Source organism: Mytilus edulis, chromosome 6 (assembly GCF_963676685.1).
Source record: "Mytilus edulis chromosome 6, xbMytEdul2.2, whole genome shotgun sequence".
NCBI classification, from domain to species: domain Eukaryota; kingdom Metazoa; phylum Mollusca; class Bivalvia; order Mytilida; family Mytilidae; genus Mytilus; species Mytilus edulis.
In genome coordinates this window covers 27,512,071-27,532,229 of record NC_092349.1, presented here as the reverse complement: position 1 = coordinate 27,532,229, position 20,159 = coordinate 27,512,071, and the positions used below count along the sequence as shown (strand labels likewise).

The 20,159-nt window shown below is 33.2% G+C and overlaps 1 protein-coding gene across 1 annotated transcript; it reads left to right on the top strand.

Annotated features, from left to right (window-relative positions):
- Positions 1-664: 664 nt before the first annotated feature.
- Positions 665-17,752, top strand: LOC139526322 (uncharacterized). The gene is made up of 8 exons (XM_071321454.1): positions 665-677; positions 1,564-1,821; positions 7,122-8,332; positions 11,549-12,793; positions 13,044-13,077; positions 13,940-14,211; positions 15,709-15,736; positions 17,306-17,752. The coding sequence occupies exons 1-8, from the start codon at positions 665-667 to the stop codon at positions 17,611-17,613; spliced, it is 3,369 nt and encodes a 1,122-aa protein (XP_071177555.1). The 3' UTR covers positions 17,614-17,752.
- The last annotated feature ends 2,407 nt before the right edge of the window (positions 17,753-20,159 follow it).

The window sequence follows — 20,159 nt, the reverse complement described above, 5'->3', positions numbered from 1 at the left end:
ATCTTGATGACGATATTATAGAAAAGTCCTTGGTTGGGAAATAGAAAATGATGAACAAAGTTTCGATCCATTAAATTGAAGTGGTGAATCAATGTGAATTTATTTACATTTGTTTCTATGTGTTCAATAATATTAATTTATTGTGCCAGAGACATACTCATGTATTTTATCTCAATAAAGTATTGCTTAAATGATAACCATATATTTCGTCTTCATCAAATATTTTTGTCAAGGAAAGTAATGTAATAGAAGGGTCGTATGTCTCTGCTTCATTATAGACTCATGTCATGTTACTCTTGTTAAAATCGATTTTGGAGTCAAAACCAATGATTGTCAATAGACACTAGACAATCAAGATACGCCAGCATTCGACCAGTCAGACATACGTTGTTCGTTCGTTGGTGTGTTTGAGCTCTTGAGTTTGTCATTTGTTTAGGCACTTTTCGTTTTGAGATTTCCTTAGAGTTCGATTTATTTGCTATTTTACATTTTACACATGACTAAAAGTGAATCATCTAATGAACACTATTTTTACATATAGAAACTGTAGATATAAGAAACTGAAACAAAATAGTGAAATGCAAAAATCAATATTAAAGTATTAAAAAAAGATCCCTATCGTGCTGCATATATCAAGCAATACTGCTGAGAAGATTCGAAGATAATGTCAGGGACAAGTAAGATGACATGGAATGACTTTTCCATGGGTATCGATCTATGATACTATTATCCAGTCATATGCATTTCCATATGTTTTGGAACTTATTTTTCTTTTGCTCTCAAATTGTTTGGATTGAGTGTTCATGATGACATGATTTATAAAACACGTTTTTGACTCTGTTGATCAATTAAAAAGTATTAAGAACCTAAAGGTACAACTCCCTAAGACAAAATTGGTATTAAATGGATTTGGCTTTTTTTGTTTTACTTCTATTATTATCATCACGAAGCTGTTCATACAACCATAGCTTTACATGGTTTTAAATTGATCGTTTTGGGTGTAGAAAAACTCAGAAAAGCGTTTTACCAAATTAAGTAATTTTAACCATTGATGATTGACTGGTAGTCCCTGAGACTTTCAACTGCTATGTTATCAGTGTGTCGGTACTATTGTGATTTATTAAATAACCGTTTAATATCTTCATTGATAGAATTCTAAAACATTGAAGAAACTAGAAGGAACATATGTTATCTATTTTACATTTCATTAAATACATTGGCTGAACAAAAATATTTATTATGAGAGTTCCAGAAACGGTTTAACCAAAGTTGACCTTATTTTAATATGATCAATTAGGTCCGTCTTGGTCATTTAGTTATTCACGTGTTTAAGTTTTGATGAAAATAATTCCAGACAATCGATTTGGAACAAAGTCCATGTTTTTTATGACAGACATTTGTATTTTTGTTATAAAGCTGTTCACATTTAATCACATATAAAGGCAATAAAACAGGTACTGTAAAAGAGTCAGAAACAATACATTATTTAACTAATCCACTACTATTGCGTTGCTATCGATTATGACTGTTTAAATTTAAATGTATTTTTGTAAATGATTTAAGGTTTACCAGCTGAAATCAAAGCACTCGATAAAGACTCAGCAAAAGTATTTACTCACTTACTAGAGGAAGAAAGTTACCCCCATTTCGAATCACGAGTAATGTTAGCAGGCGAACAGGGGACCGGCAAAACAACTATTGCTCGATATCTTATTGGTAAGGGACCAACGAAGATGAGAAAATCAACTGATGGAATTGGTCTATATACAGGTTTGTCGTATATAGACAGAGAAACAGAGGAATGGTTGGAAGGCAAACAAGGTACGGGATTATGTTTATACAATTAATTCAAATTTAAATAAAACATTGTTCTTGAACGGAGCGGTTTATATTTTACGAAAATAGATATTCAATGGCACACTAATTATAGTAGGACAATAAAGCACATCGATGATGGTGTGTATTCTCTAATTAAGAGTTTTGACTGTTTTCAATAGTTAAAACGTTGTAATGATATATTTATTTGTGACAAAGTACAATCCTCTTATTTGAAAAATCTAAATACACAAGGTAGGTTATGCTTAACGATTGATATCTTTTAACTTTTTATTTATTGTAATACACCGCAACAACGAATTTGTTATACTTCTTCTTTTCGTATGTTCCTTCTTTTTGTGCGATCGAGTGTCCATATGTCTGTTACAGAGTTTTTTTTTACTTAGCACTTAACCGATCATTGTCTGGTAAAAACGTAGCATGCCTTGCTGTTGGTGGATATCAATGTGTGATAATAAACTTTAAAGCTTTCACAGTTCGTTCACAGTTGAACTAACGTAGTCCATAAAACAAAATCGCACTACATTTACAGTCATTGTGTAGAATATTTTCAAACAAATATGCACGATCACTTTACATCGACAATCCATAAAAAGTTTTAGTGTTTCTCTTTTATTGTTGTCGTGTTTCCATGTTAACTTTGCATGATAGTAGTTGTCACGAAATACAATTGCATCGCTTGGTAACTTCGTACATAATCATACTTTTTTTCGTGAACCTCCGTAGATTCAATTCCTAAAGATTCAAGCTTCAAAGCTTCTAAGTCGTGTTCCTATGTTTTACGTAAGATAAGTACATTGAAAATACTATACGCTGTTGATCTTGGTTTCTCCTGAATGTAGCATTTCAGAAAGTAATATCCCTAGTTTCAATTTGACTATGGATGGTCGTTTCCGCATACAACTTTATGTTCAACTATTTCCCAATAAAAATCGGCTCCAAGTAATAGTGAAATTTCTAAAGTATTATGTTTAGTAACTGGATGTGAGAGCTTAAGTATTATCAAGTACTTACTGTTCTTGCCAATGTAACGTATGTGGTTCTGTAACGGCGTAGCTATAATACGATTTAAACTTGTATTGGGGTTTTATGTCCAGTTTTAGTTTCAACATATTAAACTGTGGCTTTATCAAGTTACCTAACATAAGTGTTCGTTTCATCGAAAGTTGGTTTAAAGAAAGTGCAAGACTCTCTGTTACAAATAAACTTTCAGTGCCTACGTCAAACAAAATATTCGTGTCTGTACAATAACGGTCTGACTAAACTGGGGTCACTGCGGTTTTCAGCAGTACATTTGTGCGAAATTGTGCTGACAAGTGTAAAATTTCTGAGTTTTCTTGAATCTCAGTGTCCTTCACAGATTTACTACAGTACTTTCGATCTTATAACTGTGAACACAATCATTCGTGTCGGCGAATCTTTTTGTTTCGTTCGCTACAGTTACGACATGAGCTTTTCGATTTGTACTCCTTTATGCGATGTGTACCGAGGCAGTTAAAACATATATCGTTTCGTTTAACGATAGCACGACGTTTGTCTAAATTGCGTATTTTCGGCAAATTGGCTGTCGAATGAATATCTTTACAGATAATTCACAGGTTAGCTGTTAAATGCTGATTTGCATTTCTAGTACTTGCGTTGTGTTTTCTTTGTGTTTTAGCTCCGGCGAAAAAGGTTGAAGTCGAAATATCGCTCACTGTCTTCATAACATGTCCGTCTTCTATTATTTAGATCTCTGTATGTACACCTCTTCAAAAATGTCGTTATAGCAAATTTAACGTACAACTGAAAACTCCCAACCGAGATGATTTTTAATTCATTCCGGCAGTTTATTGATTACCATTAGAACTAAGACATTACAGTACGAGTCCTGTGTCTGTCAAAACGATTTAAGTCCTCTTACTAAACTCTCCATTTTGTCGCAAAAAAATCTCAGGCTTACTATGTCATTTCGGGTAGGCGTTATATCAAGCAGTGCTTGCAGGTGTGCTTGTGTAATTTTCTGAGACTGTTCAAATCTCTTTATCAAAACATTAACTGCTTTGTTTTGCATAGTACGAGTTAATAAGAGAAAATCCGACAATGGTCTGAACTGCCTTGTTTTCTAATTGGGTCTTCAAATAATTAAACTTTTGAACCTCTGTCAATGCTAGGTTGTAATGAACTGCTGATTCGTAAGAATCCCCCCCCCCCCCCCCACATCCCATTCTAATTAATTGGTATCCAATGTGGGTAATGTTAATTTTGACAATCGATGATTGATAGATATACCAGAATGAACAGCATAGCTTCACTTGTCTCTTGTAAAATTCGAACTGCATTATTTGACTGTGGCCATAACGTGACATTATGTGTTTGTACAATGTCAAGCGAACAACTGGGGCTAAACGGTGGAGTGTCTACATTTAAAACTTGATAAGATGAAAATAATGTTTGATTGGAAATATGATGCGATGTTTTATTTATAAATATCCTAAAATGTCTCAGTTAAGTAACACAATTTGTAGTATGCACATCTGTTTCCACGATTTCCGTCTGTGTGTTGAGTAATTTCTTCTTCAGTTGTTAGTTTTCGTATGTGGCTAACAGCTCCTCTTTGTCGACTTCAGAATTGTATTGTGCTTCCGCAAATTTTCGTTAAAGTCTAGCCCTGGTAATGGCACTACGATTTGAGCTTCGGTAACTCTACTAGTCACAGCACTATCGATATTATCTAACTTGAATAAAACAAACAAACGCATGACAGTTTAACGTTAAATTGTTACTAACAAAAGACAAGGTGACGTCGTCTGTGTGACTTCGCCAGTGTGACGTCACGTGTGTGACGTCACCTGTGTGACGTCGACCATTTAAAGACTTTTATTTCCGAGACGTTGTCGGTTCCACTGTTGGCGGGTGTTTCGTCCTTTTACGTATACAAAAAAAAACTAGTAGTCCCCACTCTGATGCAGATAATTAAGGAATACCAGTACTGTAGTTGAAGAGTTGCCACCGTCAATTGCCGATTTATTTACAGTCGTAAATGCAGTTTTACTGGCGACGCGTTACTGAGACAGTAACATGAAAATTTGAGACCACTCAAATCAAAATTCTACGATTCAGATTTGAATAGAATCACATTAAAATGGGGATTATTATGTAATGTTGCTTTATTTTCGATAATATTGAATTGTGGATTTGAAGGTAACTTTTAGACAATGAAAAAGATTGTTACATCAAAAATGAATTATAATAGATATTATAGATTCTGTATTTTTTACTTGACATTTTGTTTTCAATAAAGGGAATAAATATATAAGACACTTTGGTTATGTTGATCCCAAATAATACTTGTCCTTGAAATATGTTGTCTTCAAGTCTCGTATGCTGACTTATTGATTTGCGTATCGTACCGTGTCTAATCAAGTGCATGTAATCAGACATCTTAGAAGTCAAGTGTGTAGTGTTTAACGCTTCCATATAGGGTTGATCTGTGTGCAACGATGTTGCGGATGGTTTATCGGTGTTGAATAGTGTTTAACGGTGTTGAAAGGTGTCTAGGCTTTAAATTTGAATATATTTCTAAAGAATATCCCTTCGAATCAATTTCAGCAATCATATTTGCTGGATGTAAAGCCAGCTTCACGCGTCTCAGCCATTTATTTATTTATTTTTTGTTTCATTTATGTTCTCAAATTGGATTTTTACTACACTGAAGCTTTTTTCCTTTACCATACAGGGAACTATTATTAAAAGCACACTATATATAACTAATATGTTATATATATATATATATATATATATACACATTCAGGGATCTACAACCTGTCGATACCTGTATCTTGGCATTGCACGAGGTCATTTTTTTCTCTAAATGTTTATGACGTGTTTACACTAAATCTATTGAATGTTGCATGTGTACGCATTAATAATTTAGTCATTGATGCATGTTTTTTTATGTTAGTTGTTAGTGGCTTTGAACAAACTGTCAGTTAACTACGAGTACTTTCCGATCTGTACCTTGCGTCTTTTTTGTTGGGATGTACAAGAACCCGGCCACGTCCACATGTATTTTTGTTCATGTGATGAGTTATGGTCGATGCCACTGCTGGTGGACGTTTTGTTCAACGGTATCACCAGCCCAGTAGTCAGTACTTCGGTGATGACATGGATATCAATTATATGGTCATTTTTATAAATGACCTATTTCAAAACATTATTTTTTTTCGAAAAACTAAGGATTTTCCTATCTCAAGAATAGAATACCTTAGCCGTATTTGGCTCACCTTTTTTAGAATTTTGGGTCATCAATGCTCTTCAACTTTGTACTTGTTTAACTTTACAACTATTTTGATCTGAGCGTCACTGATGAGTCTAATGTAGCGAAACGCGCGTATTAAATTATAATCTTGTTACCTTTGATACCTAACCAAAATAAAATAAAGGCAACAGTAGTATACAAATCTGGGTTACAAACTAGAGCTGAGCGAAACACATCAAATATAAGAGGAGAACTATGACGCAATAGAATCACAACATTAAAATGTGCCACACATATAAAAAAATTATGGTTTTGTGGCATGCCAAACCTCCCGCTTTGATGGCAATTTTTAATATAACATTAAAATGACAACATGTCATGACAGGACAACGATACAAATAAATTTGAGAACATATATGACAGAGAAACTCACGAATAATAGCTTACACAAAGTACCAGATTCAATACGCCAAACGCGCGTTTCGTCCACACAAGGAAAATTAGTGACGCTCAGATGAAAAGTTTGAAACCCAAAAACAAGTACAAAGTTAAAGAGCATTGAGGACCAAAGGTTCAAAAAAGTTGTGCCTAATACGGCTAGGGTTTTCTGCCTGTGATAAGAACTTCCTGATCATTTAGAATAATTTATACTTTTGCAAACGATACTTTTTTTATAAAATGACTATATAATTATAAATATGCATGGTTAAACGAAGTAGTGACTAACTACAGAAAAAAAACGGACACACAACAAACCTAAACCAGCACATGAAAATTCACAGTCGAGTTAGCCAAAGTCCTTAACAAACAAAGTGACGTCATGTTTGAATTTCTAAAATGTATTTCCTAAAAATAGGATAGAACTCAAAATAAGATATGTAATATTGATATAACATTTATTAATACCAATTTATATCAAATTATGGTAGTAATTAGATAATCAATTGTATTAGCTAGCTATGTCGGTGTTTCTTCTGAATCAAACTGTTAACCAAATATATCGTATAAATTAACTCAGACTATATGACTTACTTTCTATTTCTAGATTTTTCTTTAGAGGAATTGACCTTCAGTAGGTCATTAAGACATAAACCATTGGAAATTCCTACTAGCAGTCTTTCAACAGGACTGCCCACTGATTTAAGCAAACAGTATACCGGAAGACTAATAGCAGGTGCTTCTGTTCAGTGTAACGAACAACATATAGAATTTAGGGCGAAAAATGAAATGCAAGTTATTACTGTCGAAGCAGAAAATGATAATAGCAGATCAAGAGAACAAGGGGATTGTAATAATCCAATAAAACGTATAGAAGGTGACAGACCAATCACAAATGTTCTTCTCGATCTACGTAACCAACAAGGTAATCCAAATGACGAGAGACCAGAATCAAATGTCCATCTTAGACCACTTAAAATGAGAGATAATCCTCCTGACGAAATACATGTACAAAATGTACATCTTGATTTGCAAGAACAACAGGATCATCCTTTAGACGAAAACCTCATGCAGAATGTCCCTCTTGTTGGCGATATAAAAGAACAAAGACTTGTGACAGGTGTTCAAAGACCAACGCCAAAGGTTTTGCAAGACGACGTACCACAACAGAGAGACCCATATGGAAGCAGGACAATGGCAAGTAATCCAGTAAGTTCAAGTAAACAACCAACTTATTCAGACGAAGATACCCAATATGAAGAATTTAAAGACAAAACTTATTCTGAGAATCCTACAGGAAATAAATCACAAGAATATAAGCCAAATCCAGGATTGCCCTTGGTTCAAGGTGGTACAAAGAATAGCAGTTTTCCAGAAGATTTGATCATGAACGCTGGAAACGAACAATTGAAAACATTGACTCAATTATCTAAAGAAGAGCAAGCAACATATGGGTTGAGACATTCTGTAGAATCTGTTACTGATCCTGGATTAATAACAAAACTTAAAAGATTCTTCGGAGTTTCCAAAAAAGTGAAAGAAATAAAGATATCGATAACGGAAGAACACATTTTAAAGCAATCTTTGAAAGTAGGAAAGAAAAAGTTACATCAAAAACATATAGCTCCCGTGATAATATGGGACTTTGGAGGTCAAGATATCTTTTACTCCACGCACCAAAGTTTCCTGTCATATCGAGCAATCTATTTGATTGTACTGGATGGTAGTAGAGCCCTTGATGACCCATGTCAATTTGAGCAATATTTACCAGGGAAAAGTGGACCGAAAACAGCAAGAGGTATAATAAGTTTACATGAAGTAATAACATGTATATGTGCACAACAACACATACAATATACTCATAAATTTCAAACGTGCTTATCATGTTGCAAATAATGGGAGTCACTTCAATATACATATACATATGATATCATCCAAAAAGCAGTTTTTGCTTTGTATTCGCTCTATTATGACAGCCCTCACTGAGTACAAAATGATATTTTTGGTTTTGGAAATTCACATCATACAAACAAAAGGATAACAGTGACGTCGCTTTCGATAAATTAACAGTAGTAGGAAACACTGGTATATAAGTTTGACTGTCCCTCTGGTATCTTTCATCCCTCTTTACTACATGGTTAACAAACGTAACCGGAACCAACAATTACATTCTCAAAATCAATAAACTAAATATATGTCGTCTGCATTACGATACATATTCAAATCATACAGTTAGGTAAGCCATTGTTTACAAAATAAACAAGTGAGCAAGACCGCGTAGTAATACACCCTTCCCCGAATCATGTCTATTTTTGAATTGACAGGGAACAACAGCAAAATTATTGCATTATAATTATTCATTTTAGTCTTTTTGAAATTTGAATATACATACGTGTTAGTTTGTTATAAATCAAATATGATCATTTCAGTCAAATTGGTGAACATGAGTTTGACAGATAATTACCCTGTCATTCACTTATTCATTATTATTAGTTCGATACCAATTTTCGTAGATTATGATTGTACAGGTTAATTACGAATTACAGGTTCAAATAATTACAAATCCTCTGTTATAAGTTACATGGTTGGCTACTAACCCATACTGATGCAATTGTTTATATATTACGTTACCATTAATGGCCGACGGGTCGTCATGAACCCTCTAAGACATCTACTAACTGGGATGTATATGGATTCACCACGTTACGACTTTAATCCACTTACAGCGTCACTTATTGCGATACGATCAAAGATTGTATGCAAACTAAAGAAAAACCAAACAATCAATTATCCACGAAAATGTCAGGTTTCTTAAATCAAGGTAAATTGGTACGAACGAAAATGATGAAATACTAATAACATACTTTGGTATAATAGCCAGTGACAGAACTATACATCGGTGACCATGATCTAGCCTGTTGTAACTGTTGTGAAGCGATATCACGAGATAGCATGAAAACATGTATTTATCATTAAGGTGGTTCGACCCTTTAACAGTGCGCATGATCAAACCTGTTGTAACTGTTGTGAAGACAGCGATAAAACGAGATAGAATGAAAACATGTATTTATCATTAAGGTGGCTCGACCCTTTAACAGTGCGCATGATCAAACCTGTTGTAACTGTTGTGAAGACAGCGATGTCACGAGATAGCATGAAAACATGTATTTATCATTAAGGTGGCTCGACCCTTTAACAATGCGCATGATCAAGCCTGTTGTAACTGTTGTGAAGACATCGATATATCTCGATATAGTATAAAAACATGTATAACTAGTTAAGATTAACATACCATTTAGAAATTATATTTCACACAACAAATGTATATTTTACATAGGTTAGTGTCTGAAATACATATACCATGTGTGTTGGAATGAGAGTTAATATTGAATCAGGCGAAATAAAGTGTTAATTAATTGCCTGTCACTTGTGGAGGAATATATAAGGCAGTCACAAAATATGATTGGAGAAAACGTATACATTACATTTATAATTTTAATTGATATCTTATATCAATGATTGCATAATTTTTTATCAAACTAATAACGATAATAAAACATATATGCACTATTTTGTTGGTCCAGTAATGACCCAAATACCACTAAAAATTTGGTGGGAACTTGTTGGTCAAACAATAGCCCAACTGTTTCCTAATGAACTTTGGTAGGACATTGTGTATCTAACATTGGCCATATATCATCAAGCCAACACCAACTATGTGTTAATACTTTATGGTGATATAGTCATAATTATAAATTTACTTTTTACAAAAAACATTAATTTTGGTTAAACTAAGCATTGTCAACCTTAAGAATAGGGTACTTTAGCTATATTTGGCAAAACCTTTAGGATGTTTTAGTCCTCAATGATATTTAACTTCGTACTTGCTTTGGCTTTTTTTTTAAACTTTTTTTATATAGGGGCGTCACTGATGAGTCTTTTGTAGACGAAAAGCGCGTCTTGCGGAAATATATAGTTTCCATTCTGATATCTAAGATGAGTTTATTTATCAATTTTGGGCCAACAAAGTAATGTTATCTAAGTCATTTTAAATAAAGAGGATGACGAGTTGTCTGAATTGCACTCATACTACATATTATTGAAGCTACAGACATCATATGATTGTTGATCGTGTGTCATTTTCCCTTAATTATGTTATATCTCGTTTGTTAACAGATTATTTGGGATTTTGGATCAATACAATTGTGACCTACTGCAAAGGGAGCCATCATGGATTTCCGAAAATAATGATTGTCTTTACACATAAGGACAAAATAAAACATGTGAGTACATAACTTTAGCTTATGCACTTAAATAATGCAATATATGGTTTATATATCACTAATTTATTTCATTTGTTTTTTAATGGTAAAACATATTCATCGTTGTTAGTTTTTTGTCTGTTGTAGAGATGTTTATATTAGAGGTGATCCTACTCCTAGTGATATTTAGTTATATTCATGTTTTATAATTCTTACTGACAGACTTAATTTGAATTAAGAAACAAATGATTGATTTTAAATTCCTTAGGTGTTATACCACCACTGATGCTCCCCTATTAGTCTTTGTTGAATATGCACTTTTCAAAAAATGTGCAGAATTTATTTTTGTTTAAATAAAGAAATACATGTACTTGGCATGAGTAATGTTTATTATCTAGTACTTATAAACAAAATATAACATATCATTTCATTGCATATTAGAGAAAAAACATAAGTCGAAGTTAACTAATGAAACTTTCACCACTTGTCTTCCTCTGTAGAAGCTTAAGTAACCATATAAACTCAAGTTTCCAAATTGATCTATAAAAATTTCTCATAAAAATTGTGTGTGCTTGAAACCACCAAAGATGTATGTATATGACACAGATATTGTTTACTGCAATGAAATGTATCTGTCAAATTCAAGTGGAAATTTTTGTTCGATCCTTTTTTGTATGCATCTGGATATGACGTACTATGATCTTGTGATATTATACAATTAGTTTTAAAGTCAAACTTAAATTAGTATGTGTACAAAGTATCGTATTTATAGAGTGAAGTTGAAACAACGAGAGAGCAACTATACGGAGACGTAAAGATCATGTTTCAGGGATCCTCACTGATGTCACATTTGGTTATCGGAGACAGAATATTTGTAAATGCTCAAGACAAAAATGACCCAGAAATGACAAAGATCAAAACAAGTATTATACGAGAATCAAAACTCCAACCAACATGGGGGCAGAACTTACCAAAATGCTTTATCCCTCTAGAATTAGAATTCGAAAATCTTATCAGAAAGGATATAAATGTAATAACATTTGACGATTTGAGACATATAAACACTCAACACCCTATCAGACCATTGACAGATGCTGAACTCAAGGTTTTCCTGAAATTCCAGCATGCTGTTGGCAAAATTCTATATTTTGATGAACCTGGATTGGATCAACATGTTATACTTTTGCCAACATATCTCATTGATGCTTTCAAATCTATAATCACAGATAAAAGGTTCTGTAAAGGGGAAAGGAAAAGAGAGGCGTTATGGGATCTAATGAGCCAAAAAGGGGTCATCTCCAAATTGGCAATAAAAGAACTTTGGAGAAATAGGAAATATCGCATGTTTAAAAAACGCAACGACTACTTATTAGCAGTAATGACTCACCTTGATATACTAGTCGAACCAAGGAGGTATGATCCTAATCACAAGCGAATACCAGCTGACTTTTACTATGTTGCAAGTATGGTCCAGGCTAAAGATGATACTGGATACCTTCTATCTCCATCCTTCAGTGAAAGAAACATTGGAATATCATTCAATTCAAATGACGCAATAATACCTCCAGCTTTATCATTCAGGTTTATCACTTACTGCCTCAGTATTTTTGATGTGAAGAAATACGGTGAGACAAACGATGCCATGCTGTTCCATAGATCTGCAGTATTTACGATTGATCCGTCATTAGATATCCATATTCTATGCGAGGACGAAAGGATTTTTGTCCGTCTTGTTCATGCTAGGAAGAAAATTCTTATAATGAAAGACCTGGCTTCAAGTATCTGTGAATGTTTAAAATCTGCCATTCAGAACATCAGCCATCTTTATATACAAACCAGCAGTGAGAAGTGTGATGTTAACGCAAGGTCTTTTCAACTGAACCTTTGCTGCAGTGTTGTTGAAGATCCATGCTTGCTTTCCATTGAGGAATTTAACAACATCGATGGGAGCTGGATATGTCCGAAACATAAAATAGAACACGAAGAGTTTGTGCTGTCTCGTTGGATATCAGAAAAGGTAATTAAATATTTCTATTAAATACTTACAGTGCATTATATATATGTTCCATCAAGGGTGAATAAGGAAAATATAACCTATTTATTTTGTACCAAAGCCACGTGATTTGTTCTGTGCGTTCTTGATAAACATAACAAATGTTATATTGGTGATCTTAAAGAAGATGTCGCATATGTTGAGATTTGTTTTCACTTTTCTTCATCAATTTAACAAATTGCTCAATTTTCAAAGATGCCTCCTTGTATTTTAGGCATCAGAAATACAGTGTGAATTAAACTGTCCAGGTAGGTAACTATTTATTTAACTGTTATTTCTACTATGAACACATATTGTTGAAAGGTGTAGTACATCTGTACTTCACGATTATCGTGAATAACCTTTGATTTTACAATAAAAGAAAAATAACAAACAAAAAAAAACTCCGAGGGAAATTCAAAACGAAAAGTCCCTAATCAAATAGCAAAATCAAAAGCTCAAACACAACAAACGAAAGGATAAAAACTGCAATCTTATTGAATTGCTGCAGGCATTTTCTCTTGTAGAAAATATTTGATTTAACATGGTTTAATAGATGGCTAAACCTCTCACTTGTATGACAGTGGAATCAAATTCGATAATATTGGAAAGTGCATATGCGTATACTAGATTGAATAGCTAAGTAGACTTCCTGCTTACATTGAATATGTGACCTTTATATACCCAAGTTAAATAAAAGTATATAATATTATATATGTTATGAAATTAATCTACATCGAGCTTCTTCAAATCATTGAATTTGATATATGATGACCGATGATGAACTTGAGGGGTATTTTAACTAAGCATTATCAATGCATTTTTTAATAAATAGTCAATGGAAAACAATGAACATTTTTTGTGCTAAACTCGGCTAAGAATTTTTCATTATGACTGAAGATGTTTTTCAGTTCTACAAACAAACTTCTTGTACGAGACTTATTTATTACAGAAGGCAAAATAATTCATATTGTATACTGTCTAAATTTTATTAAACACCAAAGGCAGGCTTTTTACTCTTTTGTGAGAACACGTTTTGACAAGTTAGAATATACCAACACAGGAAACGTGTTACTCCGACCCAATAACCGAACACTTTAATAACACATTACCATAACGCTACTTTTACAGCTACACATGATGCGTTCTTGAGTGAAATTCCGACAGCTCTTCATTTGTGTCGGCTTTCCTCATTGTACAATTTAGATGAGATCCGGGAATTGGTTACCTATCTTGGACTTCCATACATTAACTGGAGCGATCTATATCAATTTGAAAGTGAACCAGAAGTACTGAAATTCAAAGTACTACGTCGTTGTCACGACAAATCAACACTGACATTCAGACAAATTAAGGAAGCTGTAGAGGAAGGACACATACAAACTCCTCACACTCTTTGCAAGGTAAAACAATTTGTATCTTCCAATTTGTCTTCATGAATTTTTCAAGGCTATGATGATTTTATATCGTTCAGTGAGTGCATTCTAATTATAAAGATCTATTTTAAACTTTAAAATCACATTTATTACAATTTTGTAGCTTTAACATTTGATCATTATAAGCTTAACACTACTATTCTCAATATTCACCATACTCAGACTTAGAAATCAACCAATTACAATACTGGATTCGGTTTTCCGAGCACAAATTATAAAATGTTCGAGTTCCGAATGAGGTACTGTAGGGTAAATAGTATGTGAATTCTATTCTAAAATACATGGTATTTAGATTGTATGTATTCTTACTGACCTTTTAATATTTCAGTAACCACATCTGTTTAATTTAGGACTTTCATAGTAACACTGAAGCGGCTTTGATTACCAATAGTCTTGATTTGTATCGTTTGACAGAGATTTTTCATACACCTCTTGACAATCTGATACAATAAAGATCCCATGTCAGAGCTATATTCATATAATATCATGTTTTCAACATCTGATACAATAAAGATCCCATGTCAGACCTATATTTAAATTATATCATGTGTTCTACATCTGATACAATAAAGATCCCATATCAGAGCTATATTTATATTAGATCATGGCTTGTTTTCTACATCTGATACAATGAAGATTCTATGTCAGAGCTATATTTATATTATATCATGTTTTCTACATCTGATACAATATTTACATTAGATCATATTTTCTACATCTGATACAATAAAGATCCCATGTCAGAGCTATATTTATATTAGATCATGGCTTGTTTTCTACATCTGATACAATAAAGATCCCATATCAGAGCTATATTTATATTAGATCATGGCTTGTTTTCTACATCTGATACAATGAAGATCCCATATCAGAGCTATATTTATATTAGATCATGGCTTGTTTTCTATATCTGATACAATAAAGATTCCATATCAGAGCTATATTTATATTAGATCATGGCTTGTTTTCTACATCTGATACAATAAAGATCCCATGTCAGAGCTATATTTATATTAGATCATGGCTTGTTTTCTACATCTGATACAATAAAGATCCCATATCAGAGCTATATTTATATTAGATCATGGCTTGTTTTCTACATCTGATACAATGAAGATCCCATATCAGAGCTATATTTATATTAGATCATGGCTTGTTTTCTATATCTGATACAATAAAGATTCCATATCAGAGCTATATTTATATTAGATCATGGCTTGTTTTCTACATCTGATACAATAAAGATCCCATGTCAGAGCTATATTTATATTATATCATGTTTTCAATACGTTCGCAGTTTGTCTGTTTCTCTTTGTTTATCATTTTTTGTTATCTTGATTTGTATTTTTAAAGGTTGTATGAGACTTGAACATTAATACATAACTTTCACCCCATATTTATCGACTATATATTGTATTTAAAATAGTATTGAGTACACTAACAGCATGGAAATGTTTCTTATAGGTAATGAAAGGATCATCCGTAGACTTCGGTAAGTAAACCTTCTCAACTGTTTTTGGTGGTATGTCAGATAAATGTAGAAGCCAAGTAAGAGGACTTCCTCCAGTTGTTGGTACATGTACAACATCTATGCTTACATGCAACACTGGTATGTGCTTAGCGACAAATTGTAAATCATAAAAATCCAGCAACACCACAATAAAAATTTATCAGAACATAATTCAATTTCTACTTTAAAAACTTGGTATTGTAAATGGTATAAAAACCTTATTTCGAAAATATGCTTCACAAATATTCAGCTGATATGCAAAGGCAAATAACAATTAACGCATGGATGAAACCTAATTACATTATTTTTTCAAAGACCAAAAATTAACAAGACACATTGCAAAGGTAACCACATATTCAGATAATACGTATGAATATTATTTGTCTGCACAAAATATATCACAAGGAGATTTATTTACGTAACCAGAATATGTAAAAGCTTTTAAAATAAGATTTTCGAATTGAATAACAATGTAACATTCTCATTATAGCAATTTTTAGCAACTATAATTAATATTATAAATGCATTTGTGTACATGTTAAAGAAGAAGGGCGAAAGATACCAAACGAACATATTCAGAGTCATCAGTCGAAAATTAACTGAAAACGTCGTAGCTAAAATAAATAGTACATAAAAAACAACATAGAAAACTAAAAACTAAATAACAAGAACCCTACCAAGTACTGGGGATGATATCAGATGTTTCGGAAGGATAAGCAGAACCTGCTCCACATGTTTCACACGTCGTGCTGCTCTTGTTAGTACAAACCCGGTTAAATTCAATAGGTCACATTCGGGATGACCAAGTGGACGGGATTGTAGTACAACATTAGCAACATATTCTCTATTATCTGTGAAACGGATATTCCGTAACGGTCAAACAACTCGTGATGGCGTCCGTAAAATTTATAAAGGGATGATTTCAACTTCATCACTTAGAACTCTTGGTTTTAAAGCTTCATAGCAGCAGCAGCAACTCTCTATCAAGGAAATCATGAAAGGACGTACAAGGCCTGTAGCATCGTTCCAACTGGGAGATATATAGCCCGTATGCAGGCGCTGAAATTTCCCTACATAAAAACGGAAAGTTCACAATTAGAAAGCTGAAATTATCTCTGTTGTTAAAGGTGTTTTTCAATCAACCCTCATTGTTGTCTATTCATGCTATTAGACAATTTAGATAGAACAAATATTTTTGCTACATCGAATACATAAATGTAGTATTTTCGTTTTGAATTCAAACCAATTTTCAAACAATAAGGAATTGATATATGAACTTGTATTAAGTGTACTTGTTATTACCAAGGTCATGATCATCGTTCTGAATTTGCAATGTTGTTACTAGTAATTGGGTACATACATGTATATATGTGTGAATGTGTTTTTCCTCTTACTGTCTTGTTTCTTGTTTTTGTTTGTTTTAGTTTTTTTTTAGGGTTGTTTGATGGATTCGAAAACTTTTGATGGAGATTTTCGACAAGTCGGAATAAACAATGAAAATTTCGGGCATAAGGTCACATGTACTAACCAATTGTTTTAATGATATTTTAGAGACTGACCCAGAGAAATGGGACCTTGTTCCAACTGATAAAGATATTGACAAAATGGCGCCTTTGATAGGAAACAAATCCTTACTGTATCTGATTGAACTTGGTTTGGATTTCTGTATATGGGAAGATATACACCAGAGACATTGTGAGATGAAAAATGATTTAGTGAAGCTGAACAGGGAAATTTTAGACAAATGGTTGAAGTTTTGTAAAGAAAGAAACGTAAGACCAACAATGCGGATGATCGCCCAAGCCTACAAAAATATTGGAAAAGATGTTAAAGTTATTGAAACCACCCTCTCCCTCTGACTTGAATTACTTCTTTGCTTTTTTATGTGTACACCGTTGTTGTCTGTATATGAGTTAAGTACAAATTGGATAAAACACAAACAGACTTGTGAAGTCTTCTCCATTTAACAGTTATAGCAATATATTACAAAAATATTATATGAGCATGCAAGTATAGAATAGTATATCTATTTAATATATATATATAAATATGGATCAAAAGACTGAAAATTGAAGAAAAAAGAAAATAACAATAATACAGAAAAATAAATAAAAAAATAAATGAATATTTCGAAAACCAAACACCAAAAAATTATACAAAATTAAAAAAAGAAAAAAGAAAAAGGACAAAAAAGGGGGAAGAATTTTACTTAGATGATCATGGGTGTGCGATCGTAGTTTGCTATCTAGACAATTTGAAATCTTTCCGAACTTTTAATAAACTCGAAGACATTTTTGAAAATGGTTTGGTTTTGCTCTAGAGAAAGAAGTTATAAATACGTTAATCAATAGTATTGATTGCACGTAGACGTCAATTGATTACAACTCATTGTCAACTGATTTTTATAGTTCGTTCATATGTTGTACTGTTAAACCACTGTCCCAGGCTAAGGGGAATGTATGGATCCCGCTTTCATCTTTAACCCCGCCATATTAAGTATGTTTATGCTTGTAATTTAGTGGTTACCGTTGGTTTATGTGTTACATATTTGTTTTTCATTCATTTTTTGTACATATATAAGCCTTTATTTTTCTCTTTTGAATTATTTACATTGTCATTTTAGGGGCTGCCTATGCGTTATGGGCTTTGCTGATTGTTGAAGGTCGTACGCTTAAAAATGTCTATGTATTATACTTTTATCATTTCCGTTTTGTCATTGTACTCTATGTATTATACCTTTTTTTTCATTTCTGTTTTGTCATTGTACTCCATGTATTATACCTTTTATCATTTCCGTTTTGTCATTGTACTCTTTTTATTATACCTTTAATCATTTCCGTTTTGTCATTGTACTCTTTGTATTATACCTGTTACCATTTCCGTTTTGTTATTCGACTCTATGTTGTATAGCGTTTTATCATATACCTTTTTTAGCTCACCTGGCCCGAGGGGCCAAGTGAGCTTTTCCCATCACTTTGCGTCCGTCGTCCGTCGTCCGTCGTCCGTCGTCGTCGTCGTCGTCCGTCGTCGTTAACTTTTACAAAAATCTTCTCCTCTGAAACTACTGGACCAAATTAAACCAAACTTGGCCACAATCATCATTGGGGTATCTTGTTTAAAAAATGTGAAGCGTGACCCGGCCAACCAACCAAGATGGCCGCCATGGCTAAAAATAGAACATAGGGGTAAAATGCAGTTTTTGGCTTATAACTCAAAAACCAAAGCATTTAGAGCAAATCTGACAGGGGTAAAATTGTTTATCGGGTCAAGATCTTTCTGCCCTCAAATTTTCAGATGAATCCGTTAACCCGTTGTTGGGTTGCTGTCCCTGAATTGGTAATTTTAGGGATTTTTTGCTGCTTTTGGTTATTATCTTGAATATTATTATAGATAGAGATAAACTGTAAACAGCAATAATGTTAAGCCAAGTTAGATTTACAAATAAGTCAAATGACCAAAATGGTCAGTTGACCCCTTTAGGAGTTATTGACCTTTATAGTCAATTTTTAACCGTTTTTCGTAAATCTTAGAAATCTTTTACAAAAATCTTCTTCTCTGAAACTACTGGGCCAAATTTAACCAAATATGGCCACAATCATCTTTGGGGTATCTAGTTTAAAAAATGTGTGGCGTGACCCGGCCAACCAATCAAGATGGCTGCCATGGCTAAAAATAGAACATTGGGGTAAAATGCAGTTTTTGGCTAATAACTCAAAAACCAAAGCATTTAGAGCAAATCTGACATGAGTTAAAAGTTTTAATCAGGTCAAGATCTATCTGTCCGGAAATTTTCAGATGAATCAGACAACCTGTTGTTGGGTTGCTGCCCCTGAATCATTATTTTTAAGGAAATTTTGCTGTTTTTGATTATTATCTTGAATATTATTATAGACAGAGATAAACTGTATACAGAAATAATGTTCAGCAAAGTAAGATTTACAAATATGTCAACACGAACGAAATGGTCAGTTGACCCCTTTAGGAGTTATTGCCCTTTATAGTCAAATTTTAACCATTTTTTCGTAAATCTTAGTAATCTTTTACAAAAATCTTCTCCTCTGAAACTACTGGGCCAAATTAAACCAAACTGGGCTACAATCATCATTGGGGTATCTAGTTTTAAAAATGTGTGGTGTGACCAGCCCAACCAACCAAGATGGCCGCCATGGCTAAAAATAGAACATAGGGGTAAAATGCAGTTTTTGGCTTATAACTCAAAAACCAAACCATTTAGAGCAAATCTGACACGGGGTAAGTTGTTTATCAGGTCAAGATCTTTCTGCCCTCAAATTTTCAGATGAATCCGACAACCTGTTGTTGGGTTGCTGCCCCTGAATTGGTAATTTTAGGGAATTTTTGCTGTTTTTGGTTATTATCTTGAATACTATTATAGATGGAGATAAAT

Coding starts and splice junctions, on each gene's coding strand:
- LOC139526322 (XM_071321454.1), top strand. Junction 1,822..7,121: donor ATGGTTGGAAGGCAAACAAG/GTACGGGATTAT, acceptor TTCTATTTCTAG/ATTTTTCTTTAGAGGAATTG. Junction 15,737..17,305: donor AGGATCATCCGTAGACTTCG/GTAAGTAAACCT, acceptor ATGATATTTTAG/AGACTGACCCAGAGAAATGG.